This window comes from Patiria miniata, unplaced genomic scaffold, assembly GCF_015706575.1.
Source record: "Patiria miniata isolate m_02_andy unplaced genomic scaffold, ASM1570657v1 HiC_scaffold_5, whole genome shotgun sequence".
Classification (NCBI taxonomy): domain Eukaryota; kingdom Metazoa; phylum Echinodermata; class Asteroidea; order Valvatida; family Asterinidae; genus Patiria; species Patiria miniata.
In genome coordinates, this window is record NW_024037072.1 from 26815208 (window position 1) to 26834959 (window position 19752).

The 19752-nt window shown below is 40.8% G+C and overlaps 1 protein-coding gene across 2 annotated transcripts; it reads left to right on the forward strand.

The window, feature by feature from the left end:
* The first annotated feature begins 556 nt into the window (after positions 1–556).
* LOC119741962 (mitochondrial 2-oxodicarboxylate carrier-like) lies at positions 557–12968 on the forward strand. 2 transcript variants are annotated; one of them, XM_038217932.1, is made up of 9 exons: positions 557–683; positions 1689–1790; positions 2989–3037; positions 3175–3258; positions 4196–4325; positions 6972–7079; positions 7864–8028; positions 10103–10284; positions 12614–12968. In XM_038217932.1, exons 2-9 carry the CDS (start codon positions 1718–1720, stop codon positions 12726–12728), a joined length of 906 nt encoding a protein of 301 aa, XP_038073860.1. In that variant the 5' UTR covers positions 557–683; positions 1689–1717; the 3' UTR covers positions 12729–12968. The 2 variants fall into 2 exon arrangements, with proteins under 2 accessions (XP_038073860.1, XP_038073861.1); XM_038217933.1 differs by having other exon boundaries at positions 564–683; positions 1693–1790.
* Positions 12969–19752: the final 6784 nt, after the last annotated feature.

Below are 19752 nucleotides of genomic sequence, written 5' to 3' on the forward strand. Positions count from 1 at the left end.
ACTAAAAATCCTTTCTTTTGGGCATGGGACACACATCTTTTTAAAATAAACTTGAAGGACTACTTCTCATTTACAAACAAATCTAAAATGACCGATGATAAGAACTGTATTCAAGCAAGCCCGACTAAATCTAGTATCCAAACAAACGTGATCGGACAAGGAGACGTGAAATGTGCCTGAAACGTGCCACCACGCGCGCGTGAGAACAGAGGAGCTTTATCAGTGTCTCAACTATAGTTGGGCCGGCCCAACTGCAACACTATAGCTGGGACCGTCCCAACTTAAGTTGGGTTGATGGTATAGCTCGGGCCAGGAGCGCAACACGAACACTTACCGTCGGTGTGGAAAGGGGTGTTGCACTTGTGCAAAGGGGTGTTGCACTTGTGCAGGTGTAGCATGAATTTAGGTTTTATGAAATACGGACTCATTGGTGGTATTGCGCATGCTCATGCATAGATAATTAGGAGAGGGACCGGTCACGTGAGAAGGTTTAACCAATAAAAGGGAAAAAGAGTCCGATTTTCATACGAGTCCCATTTTCATATGACACCGGCCGGCCGGCCTTGGTGTGTGTGACATCTGACATGTGGAGGCCAGTGGTCTGGGGGTAGACATTGCATTTTGCGCGCAATATTCAACATAATTTAACAAGGAGCCGGTCACGCATTTTATCACCTTTGTTGGTAGGTAGATCGCAAGTATTTGCACGTGTCCAAGCTAGGCATGCTTGGCTTTCGGCATGTTCGGGCATAACGTTAGTTGGTTGACGGGTAGGCCTATGGTCCGAGTAACTACTAGTACTAACTAGGAGTAGGACTCTACGAATCGCCTTTTTTTAACATTTGGACATGGTCGGGCGATAGTTAAAAAAGGCGATTCGTAGAGTCCTAGTTACTCGGACTAGTTGACGGGCGGGATCGGAGGGAGGGCTAGGGAGGGAGGCAGTCATTTGGCAGTCATGGCCAAACTGATGGCAGTGGCATATGACTGAGTGGGGCTCAGTGGGCATGGTGGCGAAACTCTGGAAGCACGGACGAACCATGGAGCTATGATCAAAAATAATAATGAGAGTTTATTTAGGGAACATATATAATTTGTATTGTTTTAAAATCAACAATTGAAATTTCTGTTTAGACTAGTGACTGTTCACTGTCATATACATGATATAGGGGTGTACATCAATGATCAAAACCGGGTACCCGAGTACCCGACCGTTGATGTCAGGAACTGGTTCCAGATTTTTGGATCAGGTACCCGTAACCAACTTTACAAATTAGGATAATATTAACTTCTCAGACAATGAAAAAGAAAGGTTTTGAATGTCATGTGGGGAATTTTCAAAATTAAAACCAGGCTACATGGGAAAACCAAACATTTTCATGTTTATGATGCTCGTGAAAGTTGCGGTTAAGTGCTGTATTGATGCACCGATCGATGTGGTACTATTATTGTGCGGATACGACCTTTAATCGTGAACAATCTGAACAACAACTTTCAAGATTTGAATTTTGGGGTTGTGTTTCTTTAACGGTATGTACCCCAGCCCGGGTACCAATGTTTTTTTAAATCAGATACCCGGTTTCCCTACTACCGATAAAAGCACACTACATGTCATCATGGTCCTCCATGATGTCATTAACATGTTGATTAAGGTTCAGCTTCTGATTATCTTTTATTTCTTCCCAAAGTTAGCACTGTCGGCAGTCATTTTACTACCATGTCCGAAGCAGTCACTGTGGGAGACAGGTTGAAGGAGGGAGGGCGCCAGATCCTTGCAGGAGGATCAGCAGGTAAAATGGATAACTTCACCAATCCATTCGATTCAGTGCAACATCTTTATGATCACATGAAAGCAATGACTAGTGCTCTGAGACTGAGTAAATGTAGCTATAAACTTAAGTGTCAGGGTGCATTCCATAGTGCATGGAGCTATAGGCCTACTGTTTGTAATTTTTTGTGTGGTGCATATCCATACTTTGAGTATCACCCGTTATCCACTGAGCCAAGTCCTGTAAAACGTCTGATATGTCTATAGACATGCAGATATGTGCAAGCCGCGCGCCAGCCAATCGGAGTCGACTTTACAAAATCTTGACGTCATTTCATTCCCAAATCAGGGCTAAATGGTTTGATTGGTCAATTCGAATGCAGTGTTTTGTAATACAACAATAGCCGGGTGCATTATCGTGTAACAGATACAGAGCGCATGACACAGGTACTTTTTATCCATGGTCTATGACGCGCGCAACAGGTGAATGACCGAATACCCTATATAGAAAGCGCCTGCTGATTGGTCAAAATCTAGGAGATCAAGAGGCGGGGTCTTGCCTAATTAATCAGTGAATCTGCTCATAGACTAATCCATACTGGGACCTGTGCGAAAAAAAAAATGCAAAACAAAGTCAGACCAAATTTACTCACTCTTTTCATGTTTAGCTGACTAAACTCTCTAAGATTTTCATGAGGCAAAAGACAAGGTCCTCAGTATTTCACCAGCCAAGTTAGGCCTCAATTCAATTTTTAAAGGAGATGATCCTTCAACATTTTGCACCTGAGAGTGAAGCCAAGTGATTTAAATTTGAAGCCCAAGACTTGACTGGTTTTGTGGTAAATGTCCAACTTTTTGAAAAGATTGACCCTTAGCTAAGATAGTCTGGTGGCATGACCTGATGACTATGGAGAGAAAGTGTAGAAATGGAGACGAGGTGCCAGATGTTTCTTTTGACACAGTTGATTGATGCAGTAGCAATGGGGTGTTGGACTGGTTGTTTCATGTGCTGGTCTGTTATCTTGCATTGCATGTTTTCACTTTCTGAATTTTTGGGACTCTCATACACAGTATTGAGAGTGCCAAATTTTCGGACTAGTTCATAAAACCATATCCAATATGAAATCTTCTTTGGTTGTTATGTTGCATTGGTCGCAAGTGAAATACATTCCAGAATAGTAATGACCATATTCTTTTTTTCTGACTATTTTTAATCTCAGGTCTGGTTGAGGTCAGCTTGATGCATCCCCTAGATGTCATTAAAACACGGTAATGAGATGTAAAGTTGTGACTCGTTTCATTTCCAAGTATTCTTGGAATCAAAAAGTACCTTTGGCCTGTTGTTCCAACCTAAAGCACTGTTGCTTTGGTCATTTGTCAAGTTGTTTTTATTCCTCTTTTGTCAGATTTCAGATCCAGGGTGGGCCTCAAGGAGTGGTGTATGGTACCTCGATGTTTGATGTGGTCCGCAGAATGTACCGCACAGAAGGGTATGTTACACTATAAAACGTTTGGCCCTCTCGCCCCTTCCCCTCCTTGCCACCCCCTTCTCCCCCCTCCTTGCCTTCCAGCTCAGACAGTGTACTTTGTCCATCTCACCACTGGAACTAATTTGGCGGTATGGCCCTTGGACGACTGCCCGGGTCGGTCTCTGCATATATTGGTGAACGGTTAACCTCTTCGGCAGGAAACGCAGATCCATTGTGGAGGAAGTCTAGCACCAGGCCAGCAGCACACTACCAAAAGAACACCCTCACACGCTTTCACACCACCCACTGGGCTAACAGACGGGGGGCCCATTGGGGAAGTATTGGAAACGTGACACAACTTTGCGCCTACCCTTAGTTTTAATGGTTTCTTCACCAATCAAGTTTCTCGCCTACATCGGTGCCTCACCTACGTGATCTTATGCTTAATCGCTTCTCAGATGTAATTTCAGAGATCACTCAATTATCGGGGATTAGAAGCGGTACAGGGATCATTTACCAGTTTGTACTCACACAGCGTACGAGGCTCCCTCGCCTGTGACTTGCTGTCAAGGTGATTGTTTAATTGTAGGAGATTAATTACTGCTAGAGCAGACTTCACAGGGACCACACTCTGGTTACTGGCCGCAGCAGAAAGAGAGCAACGCTATTGCGCGAGGCGCTTTATACCCTGGCGCCCAACAACAACATGCTACTGGCATGTACACAACGGCTATGTACTAGCCTGGGGTAGCATATAGCCCAGCAACCAACACTCGAATAAGCACTATTCGATACTCACTGGTTGTGCATTGCATTACACTATTCAGAGGAGATTAATTTCATTGGGTTCAGTTTACCATTTGGCCTTGCAAAGCTTCAAATCACATTTGTTCTCCTTTTTACTTCGAAACCGTTTCAATTTATAGTTGTTTATGAATGTCTGTGTTTCTGACCGCAGGGCCTTATCGGTTTACAAGGGCATCCTGCCCCCGATCCTGGCAGAAACACCGAAGCGGGCCGTCAAGTTCTTCACATTTGAACAGTACAAGAAGATATTTCTATTTGGGGCTCCAGCCCCCACGCCACTGGTAGGTTAGTAACCTCAGAAGGTAAACCATTATAATTAGCAGTTCTTCGTGATGCCATAATCTGGAACTGGTTCCTGACATCAACGGTCGCATACTTGGGTGCCCTGAGTTCCGATTCACACCCATACACTGTACAACCTGCATTGCGAGCCCAATAGACCTATATCATGCTTCCACCATTTTAGTCATGTTCCCTGTATCCAATAACAGTACTGAATTATAATGTTTTTGTGTAAAAAGGAACCAGACTATTTTTCCCTCCAGCCTTGCTTTGGTTACAATGATTTGAATGGGAATGAAATCAATTGGCTGCAACATGATAATGGTCTATTAGCCAATTCCACAATGCAATTACAACCATCCAAGCATTTGCTAGAAAGAAGCCTCTGACTATTCGCCTTCATGGTTGACTGCCTGCATAGAGTATCAGTTAACCATCCATCTGTAAACTACACAAGCACAAAGTACAGATGGATTGAGAAACCACTGAACTAAAACCATTATTAGTCACTGGAAATAATCCAGCTTAAAGGTAGGGTATGTCATTTGTCAATTGTCATTTGTGCATTTTTTTCATTTGAAGCAACAAAAGTGCTCAAACTCTGACTAGAAGGGTGCTTAACAACTAACCTGATGAACTTTTAGCTCTGTGAATGCTGAATATTTGGAGAAAACAATATTCTAGGATCTCGATTTCAATTCAAAAGTTGCCGAGTCGTGTTTTGAATTGCGCCCAAAATCAGCATCCGGGACACTTTCTCATTCAGCCGATTGCAGCTGGGCGATGTCACGCACTAAATCGACAAATCATAGCAACCGTGGACGTGTGTGCGTCGTGTTAACACTTGCGCGCACCCATTCACAGCTTCGCCGATTTAAAAACGAACTACTAATGGAAATTTCCAAAAGTTTCACAGGGAGTTTTAAGTGCCATTATTATCTTTAAACTAAGTATGCTTTTCAACAATAATTTCGTCAGTTACTTTTTGGATAGCTGCAAATGATATACTCTACCTTTAAAGGACGTGTGTCCTCGTCCTTGTTTCACAGCGTATGCATTTATAATGTTGGAACAACAGTTCACACAGTTAACACTGATGACTAGATGTCGCGTTCATTTTTTTTGTACATGTAACCTTCCTATACTTGCCATGATGCTTTTTGGGTGATCGGGCACCACCCGATCACCATTTCAAAATTGTCTAAATTAATCTTCATTCTTCCTTTCCATCCATGTGTCTTTTTTTGTTTTTCGAACAATAATTCTCACGACTTTTCTTCTAAATGGTTAATGGTATAAACCTAAAACATTGAACATATATCAACCCTGATCCAAAGATGTGCATATTACTCTGAATTCATGATGTAAAAGGCTGCACTGGAAAGGCTGAATTTTGTGATTTTTTCTCCGTTCGCATCTACAAATATTCACAACTTTAGGCAATGTCCAATGCAATAGTTGCCTTACCCAATCACCCAGCGTTTGTAAGTCAACAAATGTGATGTGATCAAGCTAAATGAGTCGTTTGTCGACACTGGTCATTTTTTTTTTTTTTTTACAGATTTGAAAAGAGCACAATCTCAGCATTACTGCTGTGCAAACGGCATGCTGATACCATCTTTAGTTAAAAAATTATGGAAGTCAAAACACCAAGAGATGTGATGAAGTGATGTGATGAAGTGGCCCTATTTTGGCCTGAATCTCCAAATGAAAGTTTCAGACAAACGACTCATTTAGCTTGATCACATCACAAATGCCCTACCTCTAGTTACTTCTTGATAATATTTGGATGATTCCAACATATTTGGGAGCCAAATTGCAATTCCATTCAGAATCGACTCTACATGTACTGTGATAAAAAAGCAGCAGTATAATCTGAATGCGAGGTTATTCAGGGGTATGTCTGTCTGTTTAAAGGTATAGTCCATCATTTGTTATTTGTGCATTATGCTCGTTGAAGCAACAAAAGTGCTCAAGATCTAAAGAAGGGTGCTGAACAACTAACCTGATGAAGTTTCAGCTCAGCTTTAGCTGTATATTTTGAGAAAAACAACATTCTAGGACCTCAATTTCCAATCAAAAGTTGCTGAATCATGTTTTGAATTGGGCCTGAATTCAACGTCCGAAACACGTTCTCACTGAGCCGATTGCAGCTATGTGATGTCGCGCACTGATCCGACGAATTATAGCAACTGCGTGTGCCTCGTGTCAATGCTTGCACATGCTTCGCCGAATAACAAAACGAACTTAATTTCCTACGGTGCTTCTTAAGAAGCATCGTTGGAAAGGCCTTCTTTTGTTGATTTCTTCAAAATGACAGCTTGCCAGAAAGAATAATTTCGCAGGGAGTTTAGTCCCTTTACTATCTTTCAACCAAGTATTTTTCAACAATAATTACGCCAGTTACTTTTTGGATAGCTGCAAATGATGGACTCTGGCTTTAATAATACTTTGTGTCTTTCACTGCCTTGATTCCATTCTTTGGGGAACTGGAATTGTTGCCTCTCAGAATTAAATCCTCCAAAAAAAGTGGAATTGTGATACAGATATGAAATCGATAACAGGTTGACTGAGTAAGCATGTTCTTGTTTTGTTTTAAAAGAACTTAAAAAAGAAATGTTTGTGTTTCAACTTTGCATTTGCAGACCTTCACTATAGCAGGTCTATGCTCTGGCCTCACAGAGGGCTTCATCATCACCCCATTTGAGGTAGTCAAGGTGCGGTTACAAGCAGAGAGGCTCCAATTTTCTCAGGTACAAGTTAGTCTCAATATGTGTTTTCTGTTTTTTTTGGGTCATCCTTTGTTCATCCTCCACTGTGCAGAAGACTAACGACACATTCTTTGCACTTACCTTGTAAAGAACATCAAATCCCATTTTGTAAAGTGATAGTGGCTGGGCTGTGCTTGTTTCAATTCTGCAAAATCTTTGGAAATCTCCTGGTCTATTTTTGAATTTGAACAATAAGTGAATGTAGGGATAGGCCACAAAATCCACCAGGGTGACCGGCCAGTTATCACATGAGAGCTGCAAGGTCATATCTGGAATTGGCCCTAAGAGCAGTGCCATAACTAAGGTAACGTTGAGTATGTAAACACCGGCAATCGTGGACCTGGGACAAACGGGTTAGGGCACAAACAATACGTCCACGATTGACCGAAATTCGTGTACAAAACCAATGAGAGCTGTTGCTAAAAAGTTAGTAGTACAACAAAGGAATGAGGATTAGGGACAATGGGGGGTCCACGGTGGCCGGTGTTTACAAAGATCATTTGATGAGCTGTAGGGGTAAGTCCCCCAAAGCTGGGCACTTGTGCCCCCCCCCCCCCCCCCCCCCCCCCCCCCCCCCCCCCCCCCCCCCCCCCCCCCCCCCCCGTCTTGTGCCCCCCACCCCCCAGAAAGGAAGGCAATCCTCTGCAGAAAATGATGCCCCCGGTCAGTGCGGCAACCCTGCAAATGTGGCCTCAGTTAGGTGACAGCCTTAGAAACAACTCAGTTCACAACCTTAAACTTCCAAGACTGGCTGATTTTGTTGCAGCAAACCAGTGCATTCTCATTAGCCAGGAGAATAATCAGAGAACAGGGCATTGGACGTGACGGCATGTTCAGAGGACTGACAGCAACTCTAGGCAGGCACGGTATCTTCAACATGGTTTACTTCAGTTTCTACCACAACATCAAACAGTACTTCCCAGAAGCTTCGGTAAGACCCTCTTTATCAAGTTGAAACATTATATCCTTCTGAATTTGTGTTCATCTAAAATTCCTTACTACCCAACTGATGGTGAAATTAAAACCTATCCACGCTTGCACAAAACAAACAAGTGGAAAAAAAAATTATTGAATGAAGTACATGAAAAGTTGAAAGGTAGAGTGGACCAATTTGCAGCTATCCAAAACGTAACCAACAAAACACTGCTAAAAAGCTTACTTTTTAGAAATGGAGGTTTGTAATTGGGCGAATCTGTGAATGCGTGCAAGCGTTGACACAAAGCACATGTGCACGCGATTGCTAATCGTCGGTTCATTGCGTGGCATCGCGTAGCTGCAATCATCTGAATGAGAACATGGTCCGGATGCTGATTTCTGGCGCAATTCAAAATATGACTCGGAAATATGACATCCTATAATACTTTTTTTTCTCGGAATGTACAACATTCACAGAGCTAAAACTCCACCAGGTTAGTTGTTCAGCACCCTTCTTGAGATTTTGAGCACTTTTGTTGCCACAAAAACAAAAAATGCACAATTTACAGATGGCCCACTCCTTGCCGTCGGGTTTTCACGCCTCACTGCACTGGCATCACTGCACAGTAGCCGCTGCGCAGTAGTGGCAGTAGCGGCACACAGACGGCATACAACGGCATAACCACGGCATACCGTAGCACGGCTTTCGCCTCAGCCGATGAGGAGGGGTTAAAGATCAAACGTTGCAGTTGTTTGGAACAACTGCATCTTCTAATCAATGGAAAGTATCACATATGATTCACCTGCTTGAAGCCACAATCTTTTTGGGTTGACCTATAATTATAGGTTGCTAACTAATACTATTTAGATCTGCAAGACTATGGAATTCCATTCTAACAGGCTGCTACCCACTCACAATAATTGAACTGGACGAAATGATCTACAATCCTGGCCAAATCTCGCTGGGCCCCCAACCCCCCGGCCCCCGTTTAATGTTGTCTCTTATTGCGCGGTGTGTGCTCCATCAGCTGGAGAGAACAACATTGACCAGAGGAGCGGGGGAGCGGGGGAGTAAGTGACTGTGGCAGGCTCAGGAAGTGTCCCAACCATTTTGGCTGGGATTGTTAGCATAGTCAGTTTTTAGGAATCACTCAGGCCTTTTTTTTTTTTAAAAATGAAGTTGCCCTTTGTGGCAGGGGTGCTTGAAATCTGGTTGCCCGAATTTCATTTTCAGTTGCCCAATAAAGAACTTTTAATATTGCCCCAAACTGAAGGCCATATCCTAATAATGTACATTTTTACCTGAAGTGGCTCAGTGCTTTCAAAATTGGCTGCCCGACGTCCTGGGACAACCAAAATATTTTGTACTCGGCTGCTGCGCTATTACCATTTTGCAAGCGTGCTTTGCCGGCAGTGGCTGACCGTGGCTGCGTGTACGGTACCCGCGCTCTACACCGCGCCGATACATGGTGTACAGTGGTCCGGTCATAATATTATTGGAAACACATGTACACACAGGATTGCATTTGCTGCCTACACACAATACGTACGCGAAATGTCACTGCATGATGTAGCCGGACCATATATACGTACAGATTGAGATTGACCGCTGTTCTGTTTTGGCTGGTACCCGTTATTGGTTTATGCGTAGATTACCAACTTCAAATGGCGATAGCGCAACAGCTGAGTCAAAATGTCGATATTATCATGATTTTGTTCGACGCTGTGCACATGTATGGGATTCTGGAACTTTCGAAAATCCCATGGACTAAAATAAAGTGTAAAAATGTGTGAGTATTGGTGAAAAAAAGTGGCTGCCCATCGGGCTGACAACCTGGAACTTTTGGTTGTCCGACAAAATATTTTGGTTGTCCCGGGATGTCGGGCAGCTGATTTCGTGAGCCCTGGTCACATGCCAAATGTCAACATTTTCCACAACTTAGAATTCACTTGCAGCATAAAATATTGTAAACTGCCAAAAAAAGTGACAGATTTTTGATCTTAAGTTCGCCTTCTGACCTCAATCTCAACACACCTCCCCTAAATAAGCTACACCAAAAAGTTACACAATCGTAAATATCTTTCTGCAGACACCCAAGTTGGAGTTTTCACGCAAGTTCCTGATCGGTCTCATTGCCGGAACGTTAGCCTCCGCACTCAACATTCCTTTTGATGTGGCCAAGAGTCGTATACAAGGGCCCCAGCCAGTGCCAGGACAGATCAAGTACAAGACGTGCTTCCAGACGATACGAATGGTGTATGTTGAAGAAGGGTAAGTAACCTAGTGGGGTTGGTGAACTGGTAGTGGACTGGAAGTAAGGGGAGGGGGCCAAAAAAGTTAGAACTTATTTATTGTTAGGACCTGATTTTCAAACAGTCTTGGAAATTGTATTGGAAAGCTTCTTACTTCTTGGAAGAAGTTATATATTTTTTTATTTATTGAAAAATGCTTTTTTGAAGTTTCACCTTGAAAAATAGATTTGTAATTTGCAACTGCTATCTTACTAGCAATATAATAGTTATTCACTTTTGAATAAAATGTTTAAAAAAAAACAATTACCAATTTTTAGTAATTGAATTATTTTTTCACAAAATATGAATTATTGGCTGCCAGACAATAGTTTGGCTTTCGCAGGGTGGGTTTTCTGAAGCCCTTTTTTTTCCCAGGGTTGCAGACGCCCAAAATCGGAACAAAGTAGTTTTTTTTGTTAAAACTTATAAAAGTTGTCAGGAAAAAAGATATCTACTTTTTGAAGAACATGGGGTATGCATTAAAAACTTGAAACTTTATCTCAAACATAAAAACATGATATTTTGGAACATCACCCCCTCTCTCCACAATGCATTTTCACAATCAACCAATGTACAATGGCCATGTATCCTCACCTGGATTCATTGAATAGGCATCATAGCGCCCTCAGTAGTTGCTAAAATTAACCCTATTACTGTGTGTAATGCAGTCATGTTCATTTTGTCATTTTCGGTGCTGTACACACAAGGGGCTTCAGGGGGTAAAATTAGACACGTACAAACTTTGGACAAAAGTTGTACCAGCATATTAAGTTTTGTTCACCGTTATCAGCTTTTTCGTACCTTATGTCAAAATTGTTCACGTACCTGGAATACAGTTTTAATGTAAGTGTCAGAAAATACATGTAAAACAAACTCTCAATGAAAGGCACAAGTAATAATTAGAAAATTCTATTTAAAATGCAGAGAATTTACATGTATTTACATTTAACAAAAAGGTAAAAATTGTGTCAAAAAAAGCAAAAATACCCAGTTAACAAAACTTGACTATAAGCACATATACTTTGGTTAAAAAAAAATAGAGAAAAATAGAGAAAATATCAGGATTTGGACAGTAATTTCACCATAAGGCTTTTGCTTGAATTTAAAGCGAAATTATACATGGCCTGTTGCATCCTCTACTGTTGTAAAAAGCCATGGACCTGTGTGTCTTTGGCATACCCCATCCAGCACTCCTAATGGCACCACACTTGTCCAAACAAAGGACAACAGGTGCAGTCAAATATCATACTTTCGGTGCATTCAAAGTTGTGAATACATTTTGTGCTTTGAATGTGACAGCTAAGCTTAAAGGTACATGGGAACATTTGCTTTTTCTGCACTCTTTTCGTTTAAAGCAACAAAATTGCTCAAAATCTTAAGAAGAGTGCATAAGGCCCCCCAAAAAAGTCTCCGTTTTCTGGTATGGAGCTTGCCCCAAAAGTGGTGTGGTGACGCGGCTTTTTTTTTTTTACCTGATTTTTTTTGCTTCAAATGTCGGCTGATGATTGCAAATTGTGCTCGACTAAACTTAGTACAAATATATGGGAGTCCAGAGAGGCCACATAAAGCTTATTCTCGATCATAACCCCATCCCAAAACACGTTAAAACTGTGCAGCAGCAGGATTCCAGTCAAACCAGTGAGTTTGGCGGTTTTGAGACATCATCTTTCATTAAAAAAAAAATGTTTTCATTTTGCCGACGCTCATGGCTACGGCGACGCGCGCGCATACCAGAAACCGGAGACTTTTTTTTTTGGGCCTAAAGTACTAACTTGTTGAAATTTAAGCTCAGTGGATGCCATACATTAAAAAAAAAAAAACCAGAAAAAGTATGCATAATTTTTGGGGTCTCTAACTGGATTCCTTTGCTCACGTCAAAAACTTTGCCTGCTGGCACAAGTTCTTAAACCACCGCCAATGATTGTTTTTTTCTTCTGAGTGATGCCATTTCATGTGGAATACATTTAGAGGGTATTTGGTGCCAGTCCTAGCTTCACTTTGAGCAAGGATTTTGTCGTTAAATCCATAGGTACACGTTTCCAGGAAATTACAAATGTTCCTTCGTGCCTTTAACCAGTTCAAGTCGAATATACATGCAAAGGTTTTGCTGGTATTTGGAACAGATGACGGATAAACACGCAATAAGAGAGGCCGGAAATATCTGTCAGCGACCTGCTCGCAGCCTAAACCCGTGGGTCAGGTCACTGTCAAAATAATACCAGCGTGATGAACTGGTTAACATTTATTCTGGTGTTTCATTTTACCTGAGCAATATTTGTGTCTTATTTCGCATTTGTTTTGTTTTTCAGATATTTGGCCTTGTACAAGGGGCTTCTACCCAAGATCATGAGGCTAGGCCCAGGGGGTGCTATCATGCTACTGGTCTATGAGTACTCCTATGCCTGGCTACAACAACACACATGATCCATACTGCTGCAATCGTGCCAAGTTGTATCCAATGTAGGGGTGTAATTAATTGTTGTCCAGTGCAATGGTCTATCAGAAAATGATTCAGTGTTAGATATTAATGTGTGCTGGATAAATTATGCATCCTAAGGCATGTGGTCAAGATGACAATATGCTAACATTTGTGTGTAGTACTGGATTTTGAGAAATGCTGAATATATACTCTAGTTCCAGTGAAACATATTTAACAATTGTTGAACGCTATGATGTGGGATATATGACGTTTTGAACACCCTCGCGGCATTGCTCCCCTCGGGTGTTCAAAACGTCATATCCCACATCACAGCGTTTGAAATGTTTTGATGTAAAAATCCGAAACAAACAGCAGTAAACACAACAATCATGACAATCAAACACCAACTCAATCAAACACCAAAATGGTGAAAATAGCGTGGGTACCAACGATACAAGCGTTTCATGCACACCATACGTACCGTACGTACAAAGTCATAGCACACTCCCTGTGGGATATCATGTACGCGATATCCCACCGGGAGTGTGCCAAAACTTTTTATAAACTTAACACGTGATCGTTCTAGGCCAATGAAAATACAGTATTCAAGACAGAGGTATAACAATATTACTTATCCCACAAGCTCGAGTGGAACACAGAATATTGTACTGCATCTGTGTCCAACATGGCGCGAGGCCGAAGACCAAGTGGTATGTGGGACACAGACTCACTACATGGAATAAAAAATTATCTTCAAGCAAACTTGACGCACAGTAAAGTTGGGACAAGCAAGCTGTACACAATTTTTCAGCGGTCATCCACGCCTGCAGCAGGAACGGCGCACGCATCTTGGAATAGCGCGATACGCAGAGTGCAGTATGGACCATGGCATATGGGATAGTGCAGCACGGTTTGTTGCCATGGACCGACCAATCAGAATCAAGGATTCAAGTTTGCTCGAAGATACATTTCATAATAATCCACATGTTTTCAGTGATAACATCATTCATTCAAACACTTTGAACAAAAAAAAACAATGACATTTCTTTGTTTGGACAACACTTCTGAAATTCCTTCATTTTTGCCCATTCACCGATGGATCTGAATTCTATGAGCTACTGAATTCTAATTCTGTTAACTATTTCTATAATATTTCATCCTAAACATAGAGATTCAAACGTTTATGAAGCTTGCAATCACATTTGACACTAGAATGCAATGACAGGTCACAATGCACTGTATACTGAAACGTCACTGTCAGTCCTCAAATTTGTAATCATGTCAGCAAATCTTTCTGCAGATATTAGGATGCTTCGTTGGGATTTTTAAGAGAAAAAAGTTGAATGATTCCTTGATTTTGATTTTATCACATGACACATATCCGGCCATCATTAAAATGTATCTGCCAAATCAAACCGATCAGGCTTATCAAACACACACAAATAAACCAGCTTGAAAAGTTCAACTTCATAAATTGGTTTGGTTTTAACTCCAAAACTCCAGATCAAATATAACATTTTTTTGGGGGGTGAATTTTGAAGTTGGCCGAATAATTGTGAGTCGTCATGTCAGCTGTACTTGTAATTAACATCTCGTTTTTTATATACACGTATTTTATGTACTCAAATGAAGTTTATTGATAAAATATATAAATATGGTGTATATACTGAAATCATGTATGGAGATGTTTTTATTGGCACCAAAGAGTCTTTTTACAAAAATGTGTGGACCTTTCCTACGCATGAGTACTTCAAAGATACAGAATATATACCTTCCTAAAGCTTAAGTTGTAACTTGTAACAGGCACCCACATGCAGCGTGTGTCAATAAAAATGTGGCAGTCAATCCATAACTACTAAAAATACTAGCAATCCCGTTTTGCAAAACATATCTACAGAGTCTGCATGTGTAGTGAATACTCTACACAATGGTCTTTATCCCATCTCATTTGGACACCCCAGTCCAGAGATTCAGCTAATGCAATGAAAGGACTTGAATTCCAAGTTTGTCCACTTTTCAGATTATCTGGTATACCGTATCTAATGAAAGGCATTCACATGACACATACCAAGAAGGTGTAAGAATGCCTTTCATTAGATACCAACTTAATCTGAAAAGTGGCCCAGACAGATTTTGACAGTCTTTACAATTTTGCTGTAACTTTTAAACAAAAGATCCAAATCACGCAGAACAAAAATCATGTCAACGGGAAAAACACTCTATCATCTCATGGTAATTTGTTTTACACCCAAAAAAACTACGGAGCTTTTAAAGGGACATAGATGAAAAAAAAAATTGAAAACATATTCGTTAGAAAGAAAAAAATCTGCGTTCGAACGAAAAAAATCTGCGTTCGAACGAAAAAAATCTGCGTTCGAACGAAAAAAATCTGCGTTCGAACGAAAAAAATCTGCGTTCGAACGAAAAAAATCTGCGTTCGAACGAAAAAAATCTGCGTTCGAACGAAAAAAAATCTGCGTTCGAACGAAAAAAAATCTGCGTTCGAACGAAAAAAATCTGCGTTCGAACGAAAAAAATCTGCGTTCGAACGAAAAAAATCTGCGTTCGAACGAAAAAAATCTGCGTTCGAACGAAAAAAAATCTGCGTTCGAACGAAAAAAAATCTGCGTTCGAACGAAAAAAAATCTGCGTTCGAACGAAAAAAATCTGCGTTCGAACGAAAAAAATCTGCGTTCGAACGAAAAAGCTGTTTGCTGTTTGCTGTAAGCTGTTTGCCCTCCCTGTGCTGCCCCACCACTTATGTGGGTGATTTTTGTGGGTCAAAACATTCTTTGCCCTGAAAACTGTTTTTGGGCCACCAAAAAACATGTCGGGCTAGCCATGGCTATCAGAATAGCCCGACATGTTTGTCGATTGCTATGAGTATGAGTAGGAATCAGCTAATTAGTGAATCCCGTATCTGAAAGTGAGGAAGCAGAAAGTACATGTACATGTACAAGTGTTAGACTAGTAAAATAGGCTTATTGAAAGCCAGAAATGATCAAACAATATATACATGTCAGTCGCTTCTAAAGTTTGGAACTATTACAAGGATTAGGAATGAAAATTTATACTGTAAAGGATTTGTGGATAGACAAATTTCTGAAAATCACAATGACGACCAGTTATTTTTTTTACCTGAAAAATTTGAAAGATAATTATATAGCCTTTTTTAATTATTTTTTTAAAACTTGCCTCACTTTATAAAAAGAAACCAAAAAGGCAAATTACTTTTAAAAATGTCTCATAAGTGTGTTGCCTCAGCATACCTAATGGGTGGGACTGATGGGGTGGGGGGGGGGGGGTTGTGTTGTAGCTAGTATTGTAACAGGATAGGAACTCTTAAAAAAAGAAGGACAATTAGCTAGATCTTCATTGCAATGGTTAAACTTCATGACCAACTAACAGCAAGCCCTAGTAAGACCGTTTGAAAGCTCATAGACTGCTTTAAGACCAGTTATTGAAATTCCTGTACTTGGGCCACGGACCTACATTGGGCACATATGTCATGCATGTTGGACCTGAAAAAACATGACCAAATCACCCACATAAGTGGTGGGGCAGCACAGGGAGGGCAAACAGCTTACAGTAAACAGCAAACAGCTTTTTCGTTCGAACGCAGATTTTTTTCGTTCGAACGCAGATTTTTTTCGTTCGAACGCAGATTTTTTTTCGTTCGAACGCAGATTTTTTTCGTTCGAACGCAGATTTTTTTCGTTCGAACGCAGATTTTTTTCGTTCGAACGCAGATTTTTTTCGTTCGAACGCAGATTTTTTTCGTTCGAACGCAGATTTTTTTCGTTCGAACGCAGATTTTTTTTCGTTCGAACGCAGATTTTTTTTCGTTCGAACGCAGTTTTCTTTCATTCTTACGATGATTTTTTCAAATTTTTTTTTTCACCTATGTCCCTTTAAAAGCTCCGTAAAAAACAAACATTTAGTTTCCTCAGAAAAAAAATGTTGTTTGACTGGTACATTTTTTTTTGAGACACGCAGCTGAAGATGTATATCCCTCTATGCAAAGTCGTAGGCCATATGTCCCAATTTCTTGGCTTCACTAGCAGTACCATGTTCTTTATGTTCAGATGAGTAGCTTTTGACTGTATTTAAAATTCCTCTTCAGGTGATAAATAACAACAGCTTCTAGATCATGTTCAAATGTTTATACTTGTAAAATTTGATTGCTGCAAAGAAGTGGAACAGTTTGCCCTTTTCCATTCAAAATGCTAATTCTCTCAAATAATTCAGGAAAATGATCAAATCCCATCTGTTCCACCAGTCAATTCATTTGTCTGTACTTGTGTTTATCGATTAATTGAATTATCTTTTTTACTTTACTTGTTGATTATTTGTAGGCGCTGTGATATTGGGATTGAAGATTATTTAGTGTTTTTTTTTGCAGGACTGCGTGATGGAGAATATTAGTGGAGGTGGTAAATTTGTTTATGGGAACACATTTCAGATGATCAACTGAGGATTTTATTTGCAGCTTACCTTGAATTCACATTTTTTAAATTAAATTTTAAATTAATATATCCTAAATTTTCGATGTGTTTTTAATCCGTCGTTATTGATGGAATGAATTATCATTTAGGGATTGATATGCATAAGGCCAAAAAAAAAAGTCTCCGGTTTCTGGTATGCGCGCGCGTCGCCATGCGCGTCGGCAAAATGAACAAGTTTTTTTTTTTTTCAATGAAAGATGATGTCTCAAAACCGCCAAACTCACTGGTTTGACTGGAATCCTGCTGCTGCACAATTTTAACGTGTTTTTAGATTGGGTTATGGTCGAGAATAAGCTTTATGTGGCCTCTCTGGACTCCTATATATTTGCACTAAGTTTAGTCAGGCACCATTTGCAGTCATCAGCCGACATTTGAAGCAAAACAATCAGGTAAAAAAAAAAAGCCGCGTCGCCGCATCACTTTTTGGGCAAGCTCCATACCAGAAACCGGAGACCTTTTTTTGGCCTAAAGCGTGGAGGTCCGTATAATTATCATGGCACCGATTGTCCATGTTGTGTTCAACATGTTAAGATGCCCTCTAGTTTTGCTTTCAGTGGCCGTGATGGCAGAGCCGTAGTAGACGTGTGATAGTGTTTTTTGGGTGTCCAAAGCTGGACACAGAATGGAAGACACATGAATGATTCACACATCTTGTTGTCTTATATGGCCGGTTTGCATTTAATACTGGACACAAAATGGCTTCCAAACATTAAAGTCCTTGTTCCAAAGAAATCTGTCGGCACATAATGAAAACCAGTTTGTAACCTGTTAATAAAGACGTTTTTCCCTTTCAATCGATGGGTTTCAAAACCTGGTCAGGGAAGTGGCACTTGGCTTTTATACGTTCAGTGGCAAATAGAGGCCATTTTGTGTCCTCAACACCTAACACTATGTTAGTTACGTGTTTTGCAAGCGGCCATTATGTATCCTGTCAAAACAGTGTAACCACCCGCAGTTCAACAACGGGGTAATTGAATCCGTTTCATTGCGTATTCATTGTTTAAATTATTGCCACCACCGATATAAATAAGAGTGTATCAATCAAATCTTTAAAAAGATTAAATCAAAAGATCGGATATTTTTAACAATACACAATTCGTTCCATTCAATTTATTTTGTACGAATGTTTGTTCTTACTGCATAATGCACTACATAATCTGGACGAGCAGTAACGTTATGGAAAATGTGTTTTAGCCTACAAAATAGTGTTTTAGTCGTATTTTGGTTGATTATTATATATTTATGGTAATGAAACCAAGGATTCAACGAAATACCCCTGGCAATGTAGAACGCAAGCCCGACGAAACCTATAGAGAGAAGACAATGGGAAGAAACTAGGTAGGAGGAAAACCTCAGAAGAATATTCTGGGGAAAACCCACGGAATCGGGTAGTGACTGAAGCCCAATCCACACGTACGTGGACCAGGACAGGAATCGAACCTAGGCCATAGAGGTGGAAGGCGAGGAAAGAACCACAACGTCAACCGGACCACCCGACTCCCCGTGGCAGCTATTATCCAGTTCCCGCACCGTGAAGCCTTGCGTGGCGAACGAGTGGCATTTCGGGCATCATTGATGATCTAGAAATGGTCATAGTCAATTTAGATTAAAAGGATGGTTACCCTTGTCGAAGCATAGTGATGCATTCAATCCCTCCCCGAAAATTCACCTCTGGCTGCTTCCAAACCTAACAAATTAAAGAGGGTGTCCCACTTTTACTAAACTTTTCAATGCATATTCGCGACGTGGATTCGAACAAGGTATCTTTGTATCCGTAGCTCATCTCGATATCCACAAGGATAGCTCGACGACGACCGTCCTTTGCTTTAATGCTTTAATGTAACTGGTTGACTAAATAACAACAATGCTCTTGACATCATTGTTTTGTTTCATGAAAAAAACATACTGGCCCACTGAATCGAAACTACTGCATTATTCATGACTTGGCCCCACCGTCCCAGGAAAAGAAATTACGCGCCCGGGTCACGGGATCCGAGCGAACGCATTTTTGTTTGCCGCCACCTATCGCTGAGACTTATCAATGGGGAATTTTTGCTCGTACCCATCGTCCAAACAGGCAGGGCGCGGCGCTGGGAAGGGCTGATTTCTCCAGGATGCATGACGTAATTTCGTCGAGCTCTCATTGGATGGAATTTGTTTGAAACAACAACACACGTGCATTGATTAAGATAGCAAACTACTCACAATGCTCTGCAACACCTCTTCCTTCACAATACGTTGTGAAAGAGTTTAGCCCTTCCCATCGCCCTGTTTGGGCGATGGGAACGAGCGAATGTGAATTAAGAACCTAACCTATCAGTCCGCAGCACAAACAATTATCTGCATATTCTATTAAATTGACTCTAGTTGAATTATAGAAAACTCTTTAGCTGATCATCACAATGACATCTAAAATCGTAAGTGAATCAACAACCTATTGCCCCAGTCTTACATCAATTACATTGGTTACCAGTGAAAACCAGAATCGTTTTCAAACTTATAGTTTTCACCTATGCATCGATGG

What these genes read in the sequence shown, in the direction of transcription:
- LOC119741962 (XM_038217932.1), top strand. Translation starts at nt 1,718, where the DNA reads ATGTCCGAAGCAGTCACTGTGGGAGACAGGTTGAAGGAGGGAGGGCGC. An exon ending in CCTTGCAGGAGGATCAGCAG is followed by an intron (nt 1,791 to 2,988) that starts GTAAAATGGATA and finishes TTTTAATCTCAG; the next exon opens with GTCTGGTTGAGGTCAGCTTG. An exon ending in CTCCAGCCCCCACGCCACTG is followed by an intron (nt 4,326 to 6,971) that starts GTAGGTTAGTAA and finishes TTGCATTTGCAG; the next exon opens with ACCTTCACTATAGCAGGTCT.